Here is a 20,628-nt window from a genome sequence, read left to right as displayed (position 1 = left end):
TGTGACCAACAAATGGTCAATTTATCGATAGATTCGTTCTCCTCGTTGATCCGTATGATGGCCGTTGCCTTCTTCGGGTTATAAGCGTGTTTTGTATTTATAACACATAGAAATTAGAAATTCAGGATGCACGGCGTGAGTATATTCAGGATTCCAATACGCGAACTAGTACCAGCGTATAATCACAGTTGCCAGCATGATCCATTAACTTTGATTGTAAAGAAACTTTTTCAAAAATTATTCGCGTTTGCCATGTTCACAACGAAAGCGGAATTTCTGCGATTTTTCGCCGGCAAATTCTTCTCTAACTTCGTTTTCATCAATTCTTTCTACACTTTTGTATTATAGGCACAATATAGCTGAATTTTCCTATGGCCTTCCTCTCCTATTTGCGATCTGAAATATGTCTTTACTGGTTTCAGCTTGCTAAATAATCTCATGCAAAAAGCGGATGTAACAGGAAGCGTCAACGCTAGGCGTTTATAGTTGGATATTTTCGTTAAAAAAAAAAAAAGGAAAAAAAAAATTTTAGCAGTTGGAAGAATAAATCGCTCACCTTTAGATGTAGTGATGATAGCTTAGTTGTTAGATGCATGAAACACGTGTGCTCAAACACAATTTAGTCATCTTTGATCGGCACTTTTATAGTTTTGTAATAACATTTAGTTACAAAATTGAGCACTACTCTGTTTCTATAATTTTTTTGCCAATCTATTACTCTTTTTTTATCCACAACTCTCAACAAGCTCCAATGAAACCTCATCGTCGAACGTTTTTTTTTTCACATAATTTCAACGCAACGTCTTCTCAAAATTGACGTTCCTCGATTTCAAATGCATTTCAAGTAACCAGTTGCGCTGTATAAATCCCTCATCCCGCAATCTTGGGGGCATGGCGTTACTTTTCGTTACACGACTTTCGAATGAGGTGGATTTCACAAATGTACATCTACATCGATACGCCGATCGATCAATCGTTCGTAGGCGAAAATGTAGGTAAATTGCGGCCTTTTGACACACATTCGAACCCTGTGACGCTCCCCTATTTACAGTTATACCTCCGTACCAAAGTGTATATTCGATGCCCTGCCGTCAGACTGGACCGTGTATGCACTACAATGCATAATGCGTCTTCCAGGCCCTTACAATGCCGCAGACGGCCAAGGGGCGTCAGCGTCATTAACGGTCCAGCAGGAAGGGTTGATGCTTTTCGGAGTTGTCGATGCAGACGCAGACGTTCCAGCATCTGCACCAGAGCGCCCACGCACCCATAACCCGCCATCCATTGACCATATGACATGCTGACCAATATACCAGAATTTCGAAACTTTGCGGGTTCTCAAACTGAAATGGTTAACCCAAAACACCGTCGTATCAATGGATGAACATTATTCGCGACTTTTTCCTTGCTGTGATAGTCGATACCCAAAAATTATTAGCGACCGAATGGCCTCTCCAACAATAACCTCAGTAGTTTGTTTTCATCCATTTTATCGAATATAATTAAAAGAAATCTGAAAACATATGGCAGGCGTTCGTTTTCATTACATAATTATTAATACAAATATTAATCAACCAAATATACAACGATGTATTTGCCGATATTGATCGCAATTCCTTCTATCGAACAGTAGATACGTTTTTGAAAGAAAATTTTTTTTATCGTATTCATTGATACACTGAGAATAATTTCATTTGTTACAGTAACTAGAAAAATTCAGTAAAACAGGTATCGTTAAAAAGACTGTTTGAATATTGTTGGAATTACGAAAAACGAGGTACGCGTAACCATTTTCCGCTATTGCCGATCCTTTTTTGGTAATTGCTGCGCAAAATCAGTTTGTTCGGCTTACTCGATTTTTTTAGTTAAATAAGGCTTTAACGTCAATTTATTGTTGCGCAAGCGTTAAATTTTCGCAACAGTTGCAAGAAAATATAGTAACAGTGATCGTAATGAGAAAGAATAGTAACGGATACTAGACTTTCCGGTAACAGCTACAAAACCAATTTTCATTTTGTACCTAGAACTATATTTTTCGATTGTGGTAAAACATGAAAATAATTAAGGACTGAACGGTAACCGGAACTAAAAATTTCTCTCAGTGTAAACACCACTTATGGACTAAGAGTATTTTCATGAATACTTAATGTTTTCTTTACAGAATTTCATCGAAAATGAATGAGTACCCATTTAGTGACCATTAGAGGTTCAGAGAGATGATTTGGCGAATACCAAATGTCGTTACGACCCGATGCCGCGCTGGCAGACGAAAATTTTTGCAATGTGCATCACGTTTCGAAGAATAATAACTCATGCACCATTAGAGCGAAATAGATTTTCGTTTCGAGTTGTGGAAAGACGGTTGTCACAGACTTTATTAGTCGTGTGTAGAATAGTTTGGTTTCAAAATGAAGTATACTTAGATTAATACATCTCAATTAGTTGTACCGCAGTTTGGCAAACATGGCGCATTCAAACACAACGGTTCAACTCACAATCGGAATCCACGGCATGGAACAAAAATGACTGCAACTCGATAAATATTTGCTACGCATATGTTACGTACGCATGATCCGGAATCGGTCTTCATGTGACGTTATCGTATTTTGAATATTGGCTCGTGAAAAAGCATAACGAGCCTTCGTTCTTTCAAGTTTATCCTTATACAAGTATCCAATAATACGTGCGGACGGTATTCGCTGATAATAGTACACACATGTAATGTGATACAAAGATCAAGCTTGGAGTGTTTCAACAAACGGAGAACATAACGGCGACTCTACAGCGCGAAAGTAAAATCGGAAGAAATCTGCTACTCGGGAAAAAAAAGTCGACCGAAAAAATAAGACAGAAAGTGAAAAAAGGCGAAATCCGAAACGCAAATTGAAATGACAAGTAGGTAGAACTCGCAGCCCCCAAAATGGACTGCTCCCTGGCTGCACACAGAGGTCCTGGAAGATGTCCTCGCAAATCTCAACTCTTTACCCTGCGGCTTAGTAACTGGACACCGAGATTCGGAGCTTGAAGAGTTTTTGTGTAATTTGAATAGCGGTTTTCGTCTTTCAAGTTCATCCCTGTATAGCCCGTCTCTCGTAGCGAACCGTTTGCACGTATTATACCGGGCGATGTATTCGTTGACATACGAAGATGCGTGTATGTGCCGAACTAAAGTACCGTTTGCTCTTTTGCCTTTAGGAAATGATTTTGATTTTGTCAGGAACGCGTATCCCGCTTCACGTTATACAGTGCATGTTTGCAAACGCTCTCGAAGGTATGTAAAGACATCCACTTCGGGGAAAACTCTAGTAAAATCAACAGAGAAATTTCGGTCGTCAACAATTTCATTGCATGTATCAAGCTTAAAAATGCTTTCCTGTTAGACAATGTTATTTTTCAACAGATAATAATCGAACTGTGCATATAGACCAGTCACAAAAATTGAGAGGCTATCAATTTTTACTCGAAAAAACAACGATTTGGAAGATGCATAACTCTGCAAAAGATTTGTGTAAAAAAATTATCGAAAAAGAATTTTGAAGCTTGAAACATCAGCTTCAAGATAATCTTTACAGATTTTAATTCCCGTTTACGGGAAAATAAAAATTTCTATTTCGTCTTCACCGATCGCTCTTGTTCTAAGAAAGACACGTCACATAGAACCTCGAAATATAGCTGGCTTGAAGCCGGTTTTCAGCGTATACATACTGTTTATAAAAATAGAGGTCTAAAACTTGCTTACATCGAAAATATTGTGACAAAATTGATTGTCCTTGAGATAACCCCTTTTATCAAATATTCACCTGAGTATAATTGTTGAAGCTGAAGCTCGCAGCTAGAGTTAACCATGAACCGTTTTAAACTTCGTGGAAACAGTAAAATGCGGTTCAGGAATACCCTAATAAACCTATAAAACTGTTGTACTTAAAAAAATGTTGATTTTCGGACCAACTACTTTGCTCAAGTCAACATCAGAACGTCCGGCTGCTAATCCTGTCTTGTAGCTTCAGCGGCTGAACTTTTATATAATTGGGTATTAGTTAGAAACATGCTGAGAAAATCCATTCCAATTTTTGCGGTGCCAACCCAAATTATAACGGACGACGGGGAAATGAATTTCACAAGGATCGTCGACAATTTCAAGGATTTTCAAAGTCGCACTAATCCCTTCCTGCCTTTGAATTGTCTTTAATCCTATCCATAAAACAGTGTGAACCGGCCGTAGCCTATGGAGGTACTGAAATAAAACTGTTTGAAGTTACAGCTTACCGAATAGCATCAATTTAATTTTGTTAAACATTCCTTTCGCATCAAGTTTTATTGCACTTATGCATACCCGTTTCATTAGTCATACATTTCACGATTTTACTATTGGGCCTTCGTAGTTCATTAACGTTCGGTCTTTGGGGTTTCAAGCTGCGTAAGCACCAGTCTTTTCTTATGGTTTTGGGTAATAATTATTTGCCTTTGTCAATTATATTTCAGCAAGACCCAAGGCGTCGCCGGTTCCGCTTTATTGGTTCAACCTCTTAACCTGCGAACTGTACATGAAGAAAATTTTAAATCGGCCGGAAGACTTGGAACCAATTTATGGACTGATGGGCGACCATCGGTTGTTATTTCTTTGTATAAAGGTTCGCCATCGGCCCAACGTTTCAGTATAGTTCATGCAGCGGTACAACTTTATACACTGAATTTGACGATTTCTTTTCTAATTTGTACAACATATTCGTTGAACAAACAGCGGTACTTTTTCCCGTAAAAGAAAATACACAAGGGATACTTGTTGCATTTCGTTTTTTCTCGCAGTCAACAATGATTGCGGAAAAGATAATACCTTGAACATTATTATCGAACAGAATTTCGATACTTAATCGTTGTAGAACAAGATGCGAAAAATAAAACTGCATGAATCTGAACTTGACGAAATTTTATCAATCCGTAAAATTATATATGCGTACAATCGAAAAACCTAATTCCCAATTCGTGTCAAATTACTTACATCATATCCATTTCCACCACTCAAAAATATGTTAATTCTTTGAACATTACTGCAGCTCGAACGTCTTTTAAATTTCGGTTTTTCTTGTTAATGAAAAATAAGGAAAAACTTTATTTGAAAAAACAGAACATAGTATTTAATTGATATTATAATCTTCCTTACTTTTCAACTTTTCAACGTACGTTGTCCTGAATATCGGATCCTACACGCCGATTGAAAGTTTGCAGAGGGTGTTTTAGAGTTTGCAAAAATGTGAATCCCGTAACGGTACAATGTGCCAATGTATCGAAATAGCATTGTGAATAATACATCGGGTGAGAAGCGGGTTGACGATTTGGAGAAAACTAGAAACGTCCGAATGGCAAAAGGATTTCTCTCCCCGTGCGAACTAGAAAAATGTGAGGGTATAAAGGGCGTGCGTACGACCGGAAGTATGCAAATTTGAAAAGTCTGTTGTCAAAACTTGCTCGGTGGTCCGCGGAAGATGTATTTGAAAATAATTACCCTGGACTGCCCACTAAGGCGTCCTAATGTGTATATCCGCAAAGCTCTAAATATGTCCGGACTTTTTTCTACGCTACGGGCATCCTCTACACTCAAAAAAGGCGTCTCTCTGTCCATATGGACGTTTGAAAACGAAATAGCTCCATCTTTCTGTCATCCGTTGTTGCTTTCCGACCGCCCAAGGATATTCCTTCCACTTACACCGGGCCTCCGGCTTCACGTTATGCAGGAATATCGTAAAAATAGACGCTTAAGCGGTCGTTCCGAACCATATCGGAATCCAAAATATTACGAGACGTTGTCTAACGACGAGCGATATACTTCTTTAAGCTGGTTTCGTTTACTTGTAACAAACTCTGCTCTCTACCGCATCTTACAGCCCATCAATTTGTGCAAAAGTTCGACGAGCCTCGATATTCACATAATTTGTCCGACACGACAAGATGTTGGCTCACTTCTCCTTGCGATGCTTCTGACAATGAGTCGCGCCCATATGTTAGACCCATTATGCCTCAGGCATAATTATTATACGAATAGGTTCAGAACCTATACGGCTTATCTGCTTCAATGGTCGAGTATGTTTCACGTGAGCTTTGTCACGTATTAAATACCCTCTAACCATTATTCAAAACGATAACCTTGACGGATAGTTGCATTTACCAAAGTGAGCCGGAGATTTTTGGTCACTCGTATTACTCTGTTTTCTTTCGGTTACTCAATAAATAATGAGTCAAATTTGATGTTTCTGAGAAACTATAATACATGTAATAGTCATGTATAATTTTAATGACACGCTGAAAAATTTAATTCTCTGACAAATCACACCACGTTGGTAGTGCGAGTGAAGATTCAGCTTTCTGAAACCCACTTTAGGTCGTTGATGATGGAAAAATATGAAAAACTTTGCCAAAAATTTTTTCATACAACGCAAGCATGTTTTATGCGGTTTTTCATACGTGTTTTCCGTGCACAAAGTACCCGTTTCTCTCACGGTAGAGTGAATCCGCTGATGCCGATGCGCGGAGTACAGAAAAGACACTTTTCGTCAAAGTAAGCGTAAAGCGGGATTTTACACCCCCTGAAGCGAACCGGTAATTCCCGTTCATCCCCGACTCAACCGTGAAGTTAACTTTTTTGATCTCAAAAGCGGGAGGAAAGTAGCATATTTTTTCCTAATGCGCATTTGGGGGAAATATGAGCCCAATTTAAAATTTCCAATTTTCAACTATACATTGCGGTCAGAGTTGAATCGGAAGTAAACTCCCGTATGAAGCACAGGAATAAAAATCGACTTTATTCCCTTGTTACATAATATATTACGATGCCTACGCGGGACGAAAAACATTGTTCGCACCACGGGCGTAATTCTTGACACCTTCGTGCCGGCTTAGCCGTCCCTCGTGCGGCGGATCGCACTAGGATGTAACATCTTAATTATGCCCTTGGTACGAAAATAGCTATTTAACTGCTAGCGTGTTACAAGTGGTCTTTTCCGCACTGCGCGCATGCGCGTTGGTAAACAAATCTGATATTACGCGATCCTAACCTCAATTTCGTGCTTGGTGAAAAAACGCCCAACATACTTTTTTGGTAAATAAAGGATCGTTTGCAACGAAGAGGCAACAATACTGCGTATGTTGTTTGTCGATTTTGTCGAAGTCATTATGTGAAATACAAATACGCATGCCTTATTTTTCTAAAATTTTCCAGAGAAAAAAAAGAACAATCGACGCCGGCTTTCTTTGGACTCGTTATTAAATTACCTTTCATTCGGTAATAATCATTATACTAGTACAAATGAATAAATACCCGTGTCTACTTTATTACATCAGCTCTGATCATATGCGTAGAATCAAGTGTGAATGGCAATCGCATGAACAAACCAGATCCTTAGGAAACCTGAAGTCATACGACTGATAGTAGTTAAGTTTAATTTGAAAAAAGTAATACCTACCTCATCAATGATGTTTCAAGTAATTACGAGCATTATCAGGAAAATCGATTTTACGCGACGAGTAGAAAATCCATTTGGTACCTGCATAAATAGACCAGCGTCAGTTGCATTTTTTTAACAGTTAATCCCACGATTTTGGTTCGTTAACAGGAAATATAATTATAGACACAGCGCAAGGAATATCTCAAAACAATATGAGCATAAATATCACGTATAAAATATTCTGTGCCTACGTGTATTCTGCCACGGATAGTTTGAGGCTCGGGGCCAAAAACGCAAGATTCACCTTATCTTCAATCTATTAGTTTATAAGTGGTTACCACATCGTGTGAGCATTAGATAACAATAAGTGACCAAAGTTAAATACAATCGTACGCTTGTAACGACTGACACCCTAATTAATAACTACACATCCAGCCGATATACCTGTTGAAAAATATTCCCAAAAAATCGTTCCGATCATCGACATAACAATGACGCAATCTCTAATCCAAGAACGTGGCGATTGTCACGTCAAGATCAACAAGAGAATTCATCGCCTGCAGGTAGACGGCTATGATTGTTCTACTTCGGGTAATTTTAGCGGTATTCAAAGCGGCGGTGCAGCGCCTTGAGAACAATTTGGGATACACTGGGTTGGGGATTATCCGGCGGTAAGTCATAAAGCCACCATTTGCAAACACTTTTATTTGTACCATTGAAATTATGGAAAGTTGTCAATTTTCCGAAGGCTGGCGGGGGGCAAGGATGAGGAAGAAAGGAACCCCAGGAAACACCGTGGTATAATTGACGCCAGCCATTCGACACTCACTTCGGCCGACAAAGCTAATATTCTGAACGGTAATTCTGCGAATATTACAAGCATGTCGCACCGTATTATACCTGCACAGCTGTTAATAAACAAACATCGAACTAGGTCTCATATAATCACCAAAGCCGTTTGCATATAAACTGTGCACGGGGATTATACGGTCAGTTTTACGAAATAATGAGGTCTTACTAAGCGGATGAATCACTTCCTGTCGCATTGGCAACAAAATTGTAACAACAGTTGTATCGAGAGACACTTCGAAATCGAAATCCAATATTGCTGAAACTTTTTGGAAATTTTTATCGAAACATCAATTGACTAGCAACATTTTCAAAAACTGTAATACGGAGATCACGAGAACGTGAAAATAATTCATAAAATATCTAATATTTTTGCAACTTCGATTGTACTTGTCTGTTTTGGTATTTTACCAAGTTTCTAAAATTCGAAAAAATCATATGAGTTCTTTATGCATAGTAATATGATGCAGTGTGGTAACGACTCTGAACATAATGTAATTTTTAATTTTAGATAATAATATCCAGATTACAGAAACGATTCTCCGCGTCGATGTGAGTAACGTATACTTGCCTTTCAACAGTTTTCTAAACAGTCATAACGCCCTTGAAAATACTTCGTTAGAGTTACTTAAATAAAACAGCTGGCACGAAAGCATTTTTCCTTGTCATTTCCATTCGCAAATCAATTCCCACCCCCGTATAGCAAAAAGTTATCCTTTTTTTTAACATGAATGACGAAGTAAACGTTCGCCAATTTTGTCAGTATTAATACCTACGACCATTTTTCCTTGAATTGCTTGGGTAGGTTGGCAAAGAAAAAAAAACAAAAACTGCTTCTCAAAATCCATGTCGGATTCCCGTTACACCTTTGCCATCTTTACCGCAACTCATTTTTATGCATTTGGTATAAATTGGAGACGAGGGTTGAAAATCGAAAGCGGAAACGAAACTGAATTGACGCTTCTGTGCGTAGGTATAGCATAAAATTGTTCAACTTACTATGTATCCTGACGAAGCGAGGACACCGTTAGCTGGAATCGGGCCATGACGAGGTGAGGGCTGATCTTGGCTTTGGAGCAGATGCAAATGACGGCCGCATTGATGGTGCATTCATCTCGTATTCGTCCTGAGAAGAGGGGTAGAAGTGCGTGTAACGGGTTATGGTCAGCCGCACTAGCGCAGGGTAGAAATGTGGGTTATGTGGCCAAAAGAGCAGAAATCTGTATACATGGGAAAAAGATGAGGACCTCAATGGGGACGCCCGAGTTTTTCTATACCTCTGTGAGCCAGCCAGCTTTTACACGAGTCCGGTCGGAGAACTAAATTTGGCGTGATCGTGGCAAGCGACGTGATAAAAAGAATATCTTTATACCTTACTATTCCCTCCTTTCAGCACTTCCCGTAACTACCTGCGTATTTTATATATATATATAATACTCATATGTTTGCACATGCATTGCCGGGGTGGCGACAGAACGAAAAAACCGGGAATACCGGGAATAGACAGGGAATTTGGTCTGTCGGGAAAAGTCAGGGAATTACGATGGACCATAGGGAAAAATGTGTTTTTTTTTATAAATCGTTTTCAGAGTTCAGCTACGCTTCGTTAATTGAGCTAAGCTAACTTTTGGAAATGGTATTGTTCAATTTCTAATTATTTGCGTGGACGAAAGCAATACTATGTGTTCGTAGGTTCAGATTTATCTATTCGTGGTGTACAACTTCTGCAGCTTTTGGTCATAAAAGCTACCAAAGATTATCTAAGTTTCGTGGGAAAATGTATGGGAATTCTGATTTTTTTTACGGGAAAAGTCAGGGAATTTTATTCAAACAAAATTGTCACCGCCCTGACTGCGTTACAATTTTAGAATAATGTTATAATTGAATAACATATTATCGATGCGGAGTTCGTCCGTGAATTAGAGATAATTCGGGGAAATTTTTTTTCAACAACTCTGCCGTGCGTGCTTATACGTGTCACTTATAATTGGGCGATTATAGATTTGCGTACGGCATACCTGTGTATAAATGTTTTCACAGTACCGTTTTCAATTGATAGTCCAGTCATTCTGTCTGAAAAAGAGACAAAAAAAATCAAAATGATGCCATTGGGTCAATTTAAATAAATCGTTTGTTCGTTAGGTAGTAATGAGATTTTCTTTTTCTATTACAACATCGTTCTTTTCACATAATTCTCCTTCGAGGCAAAAAATGCCTTCGGGCATTCCACGCCAACTGTACCAACGTTGGGCTCTCACTATTTCTGATTTTGTTGGAAAATATTTTATGCGATTCTCCCAGCTCCAAAATAGTACCCACAAGTTTTAACAAATTTTTTTAAAGTGTAAATTTGTATTACTCATGATTTTTAAAAACCAACCCGTGTTATGCCGTAATTTAAAAAACTGAAAGGATCTTCAAAAATCTTGTGTTGGATATAAAAATTTCTGCAGTGAGAACTCATTCGCCGCACACTGCTGGTTTCTACGTTGAAGTAGACTGCAAATTTCGGTATGAGTGTAACATTTTCGAGGAAACGAAGATCCGCACAAAAAGGAGACTGAGGACAGGGAATCTATTTTTGACAATCGCCGGCCCATTGTGGGTCTGGGCTTAAAACTTTTGAAACGTCGAAATCTAGGGAAAGCGCAACTTTTCATTTCCGGGGTGATTATAATAAGTACCCTTGTGTTTTTTTTTTCTTCGAAAAAACAGCAGGAATATAGAAATGTGTAGGGTGGCAGTCCTGGTAGGTTCGGAATAAGAATACAAACTAAACTCAAAACTGCGTATAATCAGTGAGCTAAAATTTAAATTTAACCACACGAAATTATCACTCATCGACTCTCGAACAAGCCATTTTACACAATTCTCTAAGCACTGCTGTGTACTTTAGCGAACGTTCAGTAAAATTTGTAACAAAAAATGCCAGAATCTTGAATCGTAAGAATAACACTTTACCGAAACACCATCAATATCGTCTTGCATGATTAATCGATCTTTTTCTGTATCCGCAAAGTTTATTTCACTATGAGGAGCTATTTATGAAGTCGATTACATTTAAATATACATACGTAAAAACAAACTCTGTACTTGGCGTGACATAACTTTATATGGTATGATGAGTTACGCTAAGCGTGGCCAATTATTGTTACTAACGAGCAATGGAAATCCCACGTAATTAGGTAGTTGGTTGCGCATATCGTTCGTCATCCTCACTCTCCTTCTTTGTGGAAACAAAACTGCAGCATTACGACTATTCTTTAACCTAAGAACCGATCGATTCCGATCATAACAGAGCAATAAATAAGGATTGATGCCGTTGGAGGGTTCGACGAACGTCAAAATTTGTGGACGCTGCAGTAGCATGTAGACGTACGAGTTGTCGATATATATGTGTGAGTGTGTCTGTGTGTGTGTGTGTGTGTGTGAGGATTCGAACCTCGCATATGGGTTACAGAGAATATGTCGAAACCATTAATATCCGGTGACAGCATAGCGGGATTCCTAATTTCACAAAGAGATTTCGAAAATTTCTCTTACTCCAGAGAGTTTAACCCCTTCGACTAAATTTATGACGCTTTACGCAAATTCGGTTAGTCGTGCGCCGAAGAACTCCATAATACCTGAAATACTGTAACCATAAATCTGGGAGACAAAGTATTGAAATATTACAGAAGTAGCCAAAGGGTTTGCGCCGTAAGAGCTTCGGCACTGGGTTTCTTGTGGCCGCTGCTGTTGCAGGAGTTTGTACTTACTGAATTTCCGATCACCTACAACTAAACTTAACCCTCAGTAAGATATTAACAAAATTTTCAACTTAACCCGTATACTTGGTAGACTTTCATGCCTGAAACTTTCTCGTTTCACAGGCAGAATTAACCTTCGTATAACTAACTGGATTTTCAAAAATCCTGCATGGCTTTACACCGTGGGACGTCTCCTTAGGATTACCCGGAGTCCTGCCGTTACATTTGCGTGTACCGTTTTAAATCTAATTCGCTTATGTCAGCAAGAGTTGCACAGGACGAATCCGCTGGAGCTTGAGTTCTAAAAACATCCCCATTCTTAGACATTCCAAGTTCGAGTCCTTTGCGCCATTATTTGTGAAAATAAAGATAATCCAATGTTTAGTTTAGCCTATTTTCATGCCTACGCACAGCAGAAATTGTCCCCACAGCGTTGGTACTGAACGCAGCTAACTCTGGTATGTACTTGAGGTTTCGATCGATCAAGCTTCATCGAAAAGTATTCCGATAATAGGTATGTAGGTCTGTTCAATATTCAAACATAATATCGCAATTTAATTAGGTTCTGTTCATCCGTCATGAACTGGTATTATCGAGATCCAACAATGACCGCAATTCAAATATTATGATCAAGTTTAATCGATAGACGATCTTCCACTTTGAGATTATTCATCACGATAATCACTTTTGCTAAAAGTAATACAATTTTGATACGCCTTGATGAATCACGGTAAAATCATACTGCAAGTAAATATCGTCTCATTTGCGAATTCCTCCGCTGGTTGTAGAACGGGATGAATACAAAATTCACATATCGATGCAATATATCGAACATACGTTTTAATATTTCCTTGGCGAGCCTGAGTTCACCAAAATATGAAAAAATTATAGCGTATTGCAAAGAAAACAAATGGTAAATCCGGTTGACATTGATGAGACAGCCTGTAAGAACTTTCCGCTTGAATGCGTTTCCGGTAGAATCTGTTTTTTTTTCTATTGACGTTTAAATAACTCGAAAGCTACTAATTCGATCGGTTCCGAATTTTCATCAGTTCCAAGTTGAAAAAAGCCCCGTCGGTTGAGATTAACATCGTAAGAATTCATCCATCGATTTTGCAACATCGGTGGACACAAAATTGATCACACGCACACACAGCTCGTACCTAGACCTCTGAGCGAGCGTCCGTTCAGCGGAGGTGTTTTTCTAAACCTTAAAACGACGAGATCTAGTGAAAACTCAACTTTTCAGTTTCGGGGTCATGGTGATAACTTGGCGGAAAAAGGGGGAGCGGAATGTTTACAAGTAAACAGGTCTTGTACCTCAATTAACGATGCTCATCGTTTACTTGTACGTCAAGTTAACTATGTTAAACTCTGTTGAACTCGTAAATCTGTTTTTAACGTAATTCATTTCGTGGATAATATGTCATAAGTATCTGATCGGAGAAAGTAGATTGTTCACGTATTACTCAAATGGAAAATATTCGAACGCATTGCGGCACCTGTTAATCGTGATACGAGGAGTTAGACTTGATCTAGGTTAATTGTTTTATGCAGAGCAAAACCATCTGGGAGCTCGAAAAAAAAAAAAAAAACACACTTGGTGCAGCTTTTCTTGTTTGTACATAAAAAGTTTCAAAAATGTTGGTGAACTTGATTCTATGTGTGAAATGTGACCTTCAACATTTACCAGGACGTTAGATACAAACCACCTTATTTCGAATTTTGGCGAAAGCCGATGTAACGAGGCTACGCGTACGCGTGCCGAGGGTCAGCCTCCCACCACCTCCACCTGAGACCCCAATTCGACGGTCACTCGAAAGTTTCCCCACTCCTGGGCCTGTCCACCCTCTCCAGCAGACCCTGCAAGGGTGGTTGCGACGTATAAAAGCGAAAGTACACCCTTTGGAGTCACAACTGATTTTCTTGGTCGTCGAATGACCATCGAAAATTTTCATCGCTTCCTGCGAAATCTTCGCGTCCCCAGTTATTCGGATATTTCTCGTGTTGGACAAACATACTTGGTGATCAGTGTTGTGATACGTATCAGTGATAACTGTGCAACCTTGGATTTCTCTTGTTAGGTAAGAATGAGTATAAGGAATTCAGTGCATCGGTTATTGATAAATAAAATTAATAATAGATACGATAAAGGATACGATATTTTGTTTTTTTTTTCTCTCTACTCGCGCGTATTAACTGCAGCGTGCAAATTTTTCCAAACACGAAATCCCGCGAGTTGTGTTCCGTCGAGATAAAGTGTTTGATAAATTATTCAAATTGGCTTTAGATTGGATTGATTGAGTCATAGTGATAATTATGCCAACTCTATCTGCGCCAAGTACTGCGTTGCCGGATGATTGAGCTATTCAGGATCTGCATTTCGTAGGTCGTATCACACTATTTCGAACCGCGCTTTAGGAGAATTGATTCTTCGATGACTGACAGTTGATTTGAATTCACGTTTCACTAAATGTCATCAACTTTCGCAACTGAACATACGGCCGACAGTATGGACCATAAAAATTCTCTGTTATTATTAATTTAAAGTTTGAGTAGCAAGGTGAAGAGTTAGGCGTTTGATGTTGAACGTGGTGAAATAGTGAAAGCAATTTTCCAAATAGCCACGGTAAAACACGGTTCAAATAGTGATTCGAAGAAGAAAAATCGAAATAATTAGCCCAATTGACTCTTAATAACTGAGATTTTCGGCTTTCAAATTTGTCCGGAGCGATCGAAATTATATTATCTTACTTGTACGGAAGACAGATTTAAAGTGTGTTTTTACTGAGATTGCAGTTAAGAATTGTATTTTTTTTTTAATTCAACAACATCAAGGCAATGTTATTCTCAAGTTCAGATCGACGACAAAAAATGTTCTAAAAGAAAGTCATTAAAAATATAAATATTTTCTTCAACGTGAGATCTACTAAACTAGTTACATCGTTTTCTGCACGTAATATAATTAACATTTCTGCGCTACTTCCGTCAACAACTTTACTTTGTAGTTTTTCTCATCACTAGTGCTTAAACGTCACATTTTGGTTTTCAAAAGTTGACTTTAAAGCACTAGTGCTAATAAAAACTACAAAGTAGTCGAGTTGTTGGAGGTGGCGCAGAAGGGCTTGTTACATTGTACTGTAGTTTTTACGAGCACTGGGGCTTAGGAGTTGACTTTTTTGTTTTTGAAAGTCGACTTTTAAGCATTAATGCTAATAAAACCTATACGATATTTTCGTTTTCGACAAGAGGTAGAACAGCAAATACGATTTGTGGCTTGTTCGCATATAGGGCGTTGAAGGGCATATACCTTAGGGTGGGCCAAAAAAATCGACTATTTTTTTTTCACTTTGTACTCCGAAAACTTGGTTGGTAGAGACCTCAAAAACATTCTGTCCAAGTATGAGCTCTTAATTTAAATAGGAAGGTCCTCCGCCTCGCAGTTTTCTATTTTTTTCTTATGGTGAGGAAGAAAAATACATATCTCGGTATCCACTATTTATAAAAAAAAAATGTATATCATATTTTCGTAGGAAATTGAATCCTCTACAAAAAAGGTCTCTTACAATTTTTTTGTATACCTCACTGTTCAGAAGATATTCACCGTCAAACTTCAATGCACACTATTTTTAACAGTGCCGTTAGTTGCACAAGCCAAACAGACGAAGCGATAGGATTTAAAACAAAAATCCTCTCGAGCAAAACATTTTATGTATAATTTTTGAAAAAAGTTTTAAAATGTTCTCTAAAAAAACGCCATAAAAATAATTAAGAGCATGATTGGGATTTCAAAATATTAAACAAAAAAATTTGTAAAAATACTAAAAAAATGATAAATTACGAAAAGTTTTTGAAACAGAGAACTTCTATAGTAGTTACTTCGACGACAGAAACTGAAATTTGTACAAATTTTCCCGAAACTCACGAATTAAATTGAAATTGTTTGAATTATTAACAAAAAACTGTTAAAAATAGTGTGCATTGAAATTTGACGGTGAATATCTTCTGAACAGTAAGGTATACAAAAAAAATTGTAAGAGACCTTTTTTGTAGAGAATTCAATTTCCTACGAAAATATGATATACATTTTTTTTTTATAAATAGTAGATACCGAGATATGTATTTTTCTTCCTCGCCATAAGAAAAAAATAGAAAACTGCGAGGCGGAGGACCTTCCTACTAAAATTAAGAGCTCATACTTGGAGAGAATGTTTTTGAGGTCTCTACCAACCAAGTTTTCGGAGTACAAAGTGAAAAAAAAAAATAGTCGATTTTTTTGGCCCACCCTAATATACCTACTCACTTTCTATTCGTGCGACACTTTAGACTCGCCAAAAAATTGCTATTTCACGCGCTCTTGCGACGAAAATGATTATTTCCTCATCACTTCCAGGCATAACGGGCGTATCAATGGACACAACGATCCCCCTCGATGTGGAAAGTATTCAGCCGCTGGATTACACAGCAACGCAGAGCACGAACGAACCGAAAACAGAATCGGACTCAGCCTACGAAGTACCGGTGTTGGACTTATCCTGTAGACGTGACTCATCTCAGAAGTCACTCTCACACTCGTTACAAAGTACGGTGCAAAAGTCAGAGGAGGAAAAGTGCAGTACTAAAATTTACGTAGACGATGAAAGGAAAAGCCCGTCGGAGGGTCGCTCGTACATGGTGACACCTCCGTCGGAGGGCGACTCGCCGACAAAAGCTCGGTATGAACCGATATATAGCCAGATAAACTCAACTACGAGCGATTTGCCGATGCCGATATACCCGGTCCTCGGTCTAAACGCAGCAGTGACTCTCGCGAGCACGCAAAGTGCCCTGCAAACCAATTTGCACAATGCGATAAGCCAGGGTTATCACATTTCGAGACGTCGGTCAATGAGCGCCGCTGAATTGAAGCACTTGGATAACCAGATGTACGGTTTGTCCGTAACGCACGCCGCGCCGGTCACGCCGGCTCAGAGTCCGCAGGAATTAGGTAAGAAACTAGCGAGACCATTCAAAGCGTATCCGAAGGATCCGCTAACTCTGAACGCCAGAAAGGCAGAGCTGGCCGTCGATCCGACAGCGAACGAGGCGTATAGCGAGTTCAGGAAGCGGATGCTGGAATCCGTTAAAAAGACGAACGAGGGGACGAACATTAAAATGAGGAGGACAACCAAAAGCCCGGGTCTACCCACCAGCACGATGGATGACAAGGACGCTACATACTGGGAAAGGAGAAGGAAGAATAACGAAGCTGCGAAGAGGTCCAGAGACGCTAGGAGAGCGAAGGAGGATGAAATCGCCATCCGCGCTGCCTTTCTGGAGCAGGAAAACATTAAACTTAAGGTCGAATTGGTCGCGCTTAGGAATGAAACTGCGAAACTCAGGTGCATGGTATACTCGAGTTAAAAAATATCCGACCGATATTTTTTATCCAAGATTTATGTAGGAGATCTGCATTTGAGAAGGCAATGCTGGCATGCCTGACGTCTGGCAGGATTCATTTGATAATTAGTGAAATTGGTTTCTATCGCTTTTGTTCACCCATGTTTTCACCTCTGCTCTAAAGTAAAGAAAGTTGAGCTACAGACTTTTGAACCTTAACGACGCTCTGAAATAATCTCTTTGCAACCATAGAAATAATGTAGATACGATATGTTCACCACATTTTTTGCAAACGAATGTAATAAATTTTTTCCTCTCGCTATTACATTTCTGACAATTCGTCATCAATTTGCATTTAAAGTACCATATTTATAGAATACTCTTACCGAACTCCGAGCACAGTTTTCATAACTATAGCTCTCTGTGGCAACTTCCGTTTTGAGTGCACTTGAAGACGATGAACATTACACAAATCCTGAACTTTACCTAGTTATACTACAAGAATCATAAATTGTTGTAAGAGAAGCATATTATCCACAAGTTACTGCAGACACTGTGGTCTTTTCAAATTACTCGCTTCAGAGATTTATGGACAGTCCTGACTAGTAATAAAATTTTCAGAACCACATGTTAGAGTAACTTATAAAGTAATACGTCTTGTGTTCGATGTAATCAATAAATACAATGGAAATTGGCTTAACATGTACACGATATCGAAATATTTTTATTCAACACTGTGTATCCATTTGTTCACAAAATGCTTCACCTCACAATTTATTGTCAAATTTGATTGTACGAATTGACACTTCAAGTATAAATGTATGTTAATAAATTCTTAAAAGCGATAAAATCGTAAGAATTAAAAAATAATCGCCTCTACATAATAATTGACAGATGACACACAAGTTCGTCACTGGCATAGTCAGTATATTGTTAAGTATAAATTTAAGAATCGATACAGTGTAAATATAAATTATAGAATTGGCCTAAAAGAATGAAGTGAGTCATATTGCTGTGCAAGAGTTCAAAAATTCTCTGTTATAAAGATAAATACAGTTGCCATATATAATATGCTATATTTATAATAAAGATACAAACATTTTTTGTCAACTAGAACAGATATACAATTTATTCGGTCATTTTCCTTCAATAAAATTTCCATTACGTATTTAATCGTATGATAACGATAAAAACGAATGACAAGTTTTGCTGATTCATAGACTATAGTTGAAACCGATAGTTCATCTTACGAAAAATATATCAATAGGTAAGAATTCTTTACAATTCTCTGTCCGCACCACCTTGAAGAGTAAAAATAAAGTTTTGGAGATTTTAATCATTGTGGTAGAGTATCAGCCAATTCCATCATGCATCCGTTATTTAATACATCCCTGTGTGAATTACTCTGCTTCGAAAGCACTTTTGAATAGGACGACACCTGCCTAGGAACAAAGGATAAAGAGGATGCCTTATTTGGTGACGCAACATTTACCATGGAACTTAAAGTCGCTATTATGGGAACATTTTTAGACGATATTTCTTTATCACTGGGACGAAATGTTCTACACTTTTGATTCTTATTTAAACGAGGAATGTTTTTCTGCAACTTGGTGGATCGCGGTTCCTTATCAACTTCCATTTGATCCTCAGAATCCCCTCTGCCCTTCCGCCAATTTCCTTCGTCAAAACGAAAGTGTTTGGGATATTTGTGCACTGTTGTACAGTGTTCTCGTCTATCCGCCAGAGTTTTGAACTTCATTTCGCACTCGGATACGTAACATTGATACTGAAATAATAATTATGTACTTACAACTCTCAAAATGCATCATAATAATCATCTCACTATCAAATCTAAGGGGCACTTAGTTACAGGTAGCCTACCATCGGTTGCCGATCAGCCAAAACTCTGAAAAAACTATCATGTGTTTCTTCTATGTGTATATCCAAAAGCCTGGCACTCGGTCTACACTTTTTGCACTCCAAGCAAATGTATCTATGCGATCCGTTATAATGCACCTCGAAATCAACAAGCGTCTGGAACGTAGCTGTGCACCCAGGTACATTGCACGTGAATTCTTTTACACTGAAATTAAATCTGTATCATCGAATGAACCAAGGGGTGAACAAAGGTGAAAAATCATAGATGTAAGGAATCTACCAAACCATATTACAATAACAAATAATAAGTCATCGTTATAAAATTTTAAACTTACGCTTCGTGGCACAATTCCTCGTCGTCGATAATTGTAACACCTTTTCTAACGAAAATTTTACACGTTTTATAAGTGTTTTCGAAGAACTTATCATGAGGTGCTCTCTGCCCGATTCCAATTTGCGTCAAAAAAGTGTCCATGGTTAAATCAATCGACTTCCGTGGCGTTTGGATAGCTTAGATATAGTTACTTTGTACTTTGTAGACCGGCAAGTGCCAATAACAATAATAAAGGCGTACATAACCTCACATTTGTTCACAATTATTTTAGATTATATGCCCTTGGATCCTTAGCTAATTGCTGCTGAACTATATAACCGTAACCTACGATGAATCGAATCAAGGTCAAAATATTAAATTCGTCAGTGGTAGCACTAGCCGGTATCCATTTCCTTCAGTCCCTTTAATCCTTAAAGCATATACTTTCTAAGGTAGCTTCGCGTGTACGCAAGCCTCGTGCAACCAAGTTCGTTACTACACGCCGGTAAAAGAAGTTCTTCATACCCAATAACTATCGCGTGCAAACGTTGGTAACATACCGTCGTCATTGTGAAATTGAAATGTTGAGAAAATCTCGCAAAAGAAATATAACATGTACGCCGAAATTATACAACGGGAAAATATATGTCAGTCAAATACATGAACGTGTGTCGTTTAAATTTATCTGAATAGATGGAATCTTTTTTAGGCGACATGCAGTAGCATCTCTAAGATGCTCAATTTATTTTATCAAAGTTTTTGACAAAGTCAACTTTAAATTAAGCTGCAAATATTTTTTTAAACTTTGAACTACTTCATTTTTAGTTGCAATCGTTTCAGGAATGTGCCTATGAAGATATTGTTTTTTTTATTTGTTGACCACTTTTAAAATTATGAATTGAAAAAATTCAATATCCTAAGTATTGAAAATATACGAAAAATTCTGTAATACTTTTCTCTTTGCTATATGCGCGTTGAAGATATGTAGAAGGTCTATCCTATTTTCTCAGTTTTTTCCAAA

The 20,628-nt window shown here is 38.2% G+C and overlaps 2 protein-coding genes across 2 annotated transcripts; one reads left to right on the top strand and one right to left on the bottom strand.

Annotated features, from left to right (window-relative positions):
- Positions 1 to 16,447: 16,447 nt before the first annotated feature.
- gt (transcription factor giant) lies at positions 16,448 to 19,094 on the top strand. The gene has a single exon (XM_046622708.2). It carries the CDS (start codon positions 16,448 to 16,450, stop codon positions 17,438 to 17,440), a length of 993 nt encoding a protein of 330 aa, XP_046478664.1. The 3' UTR covers positions 17,441 to 19,094.
- l(2)k10201 (lethal (2) k10201) lies at positions 18,531 to 20,270 on the bottom strand. The gene is made up of 3 exons (XM_046621734.2): positions 19,630 to 20,270; positions 19,298 to 19,499; positions 18,531 to 19,202 (listed from the first exon to the last, which is right to left on the bottom strand). Exons 1-3 carry the CDS (start codon positions 19,767 to 19,769, stop codon positions 18,753 to 18,755), a joined length of 792 nt encoding a protein of 263 aa, XP_046477690.1. The 5' UTR covers positions 19,770 to 20,270; the 3' UTR covers positions 18,531 to 18,752.
- Between the last annotated feature and the right edge of the window lie 358 nt (positions 20,271 to 20,628).

The sequence above is a fragment of the Neodiprion pinetum genome, chromosome 4 (genome assembly GCF_021155775.2).
Source record: "Neodiprion pinetum isolate iyNeoPine1 chromosome 4, iyNeoPine1.2, whole genome shotgun sequence".
In the NCBI taxonomy this organism is placed as follows: Eukaryota; Metazoa; Arthropoda; class Insecta; order Hymenoptera; family Diprionidae; genus Neodiprion; species Neodiprion pinetum.
The sequence above is the reverse complement of the archived record's forward strand: the minus strand, read 5'-3'. Positions and strand labels throughout refer to the sequence as shown.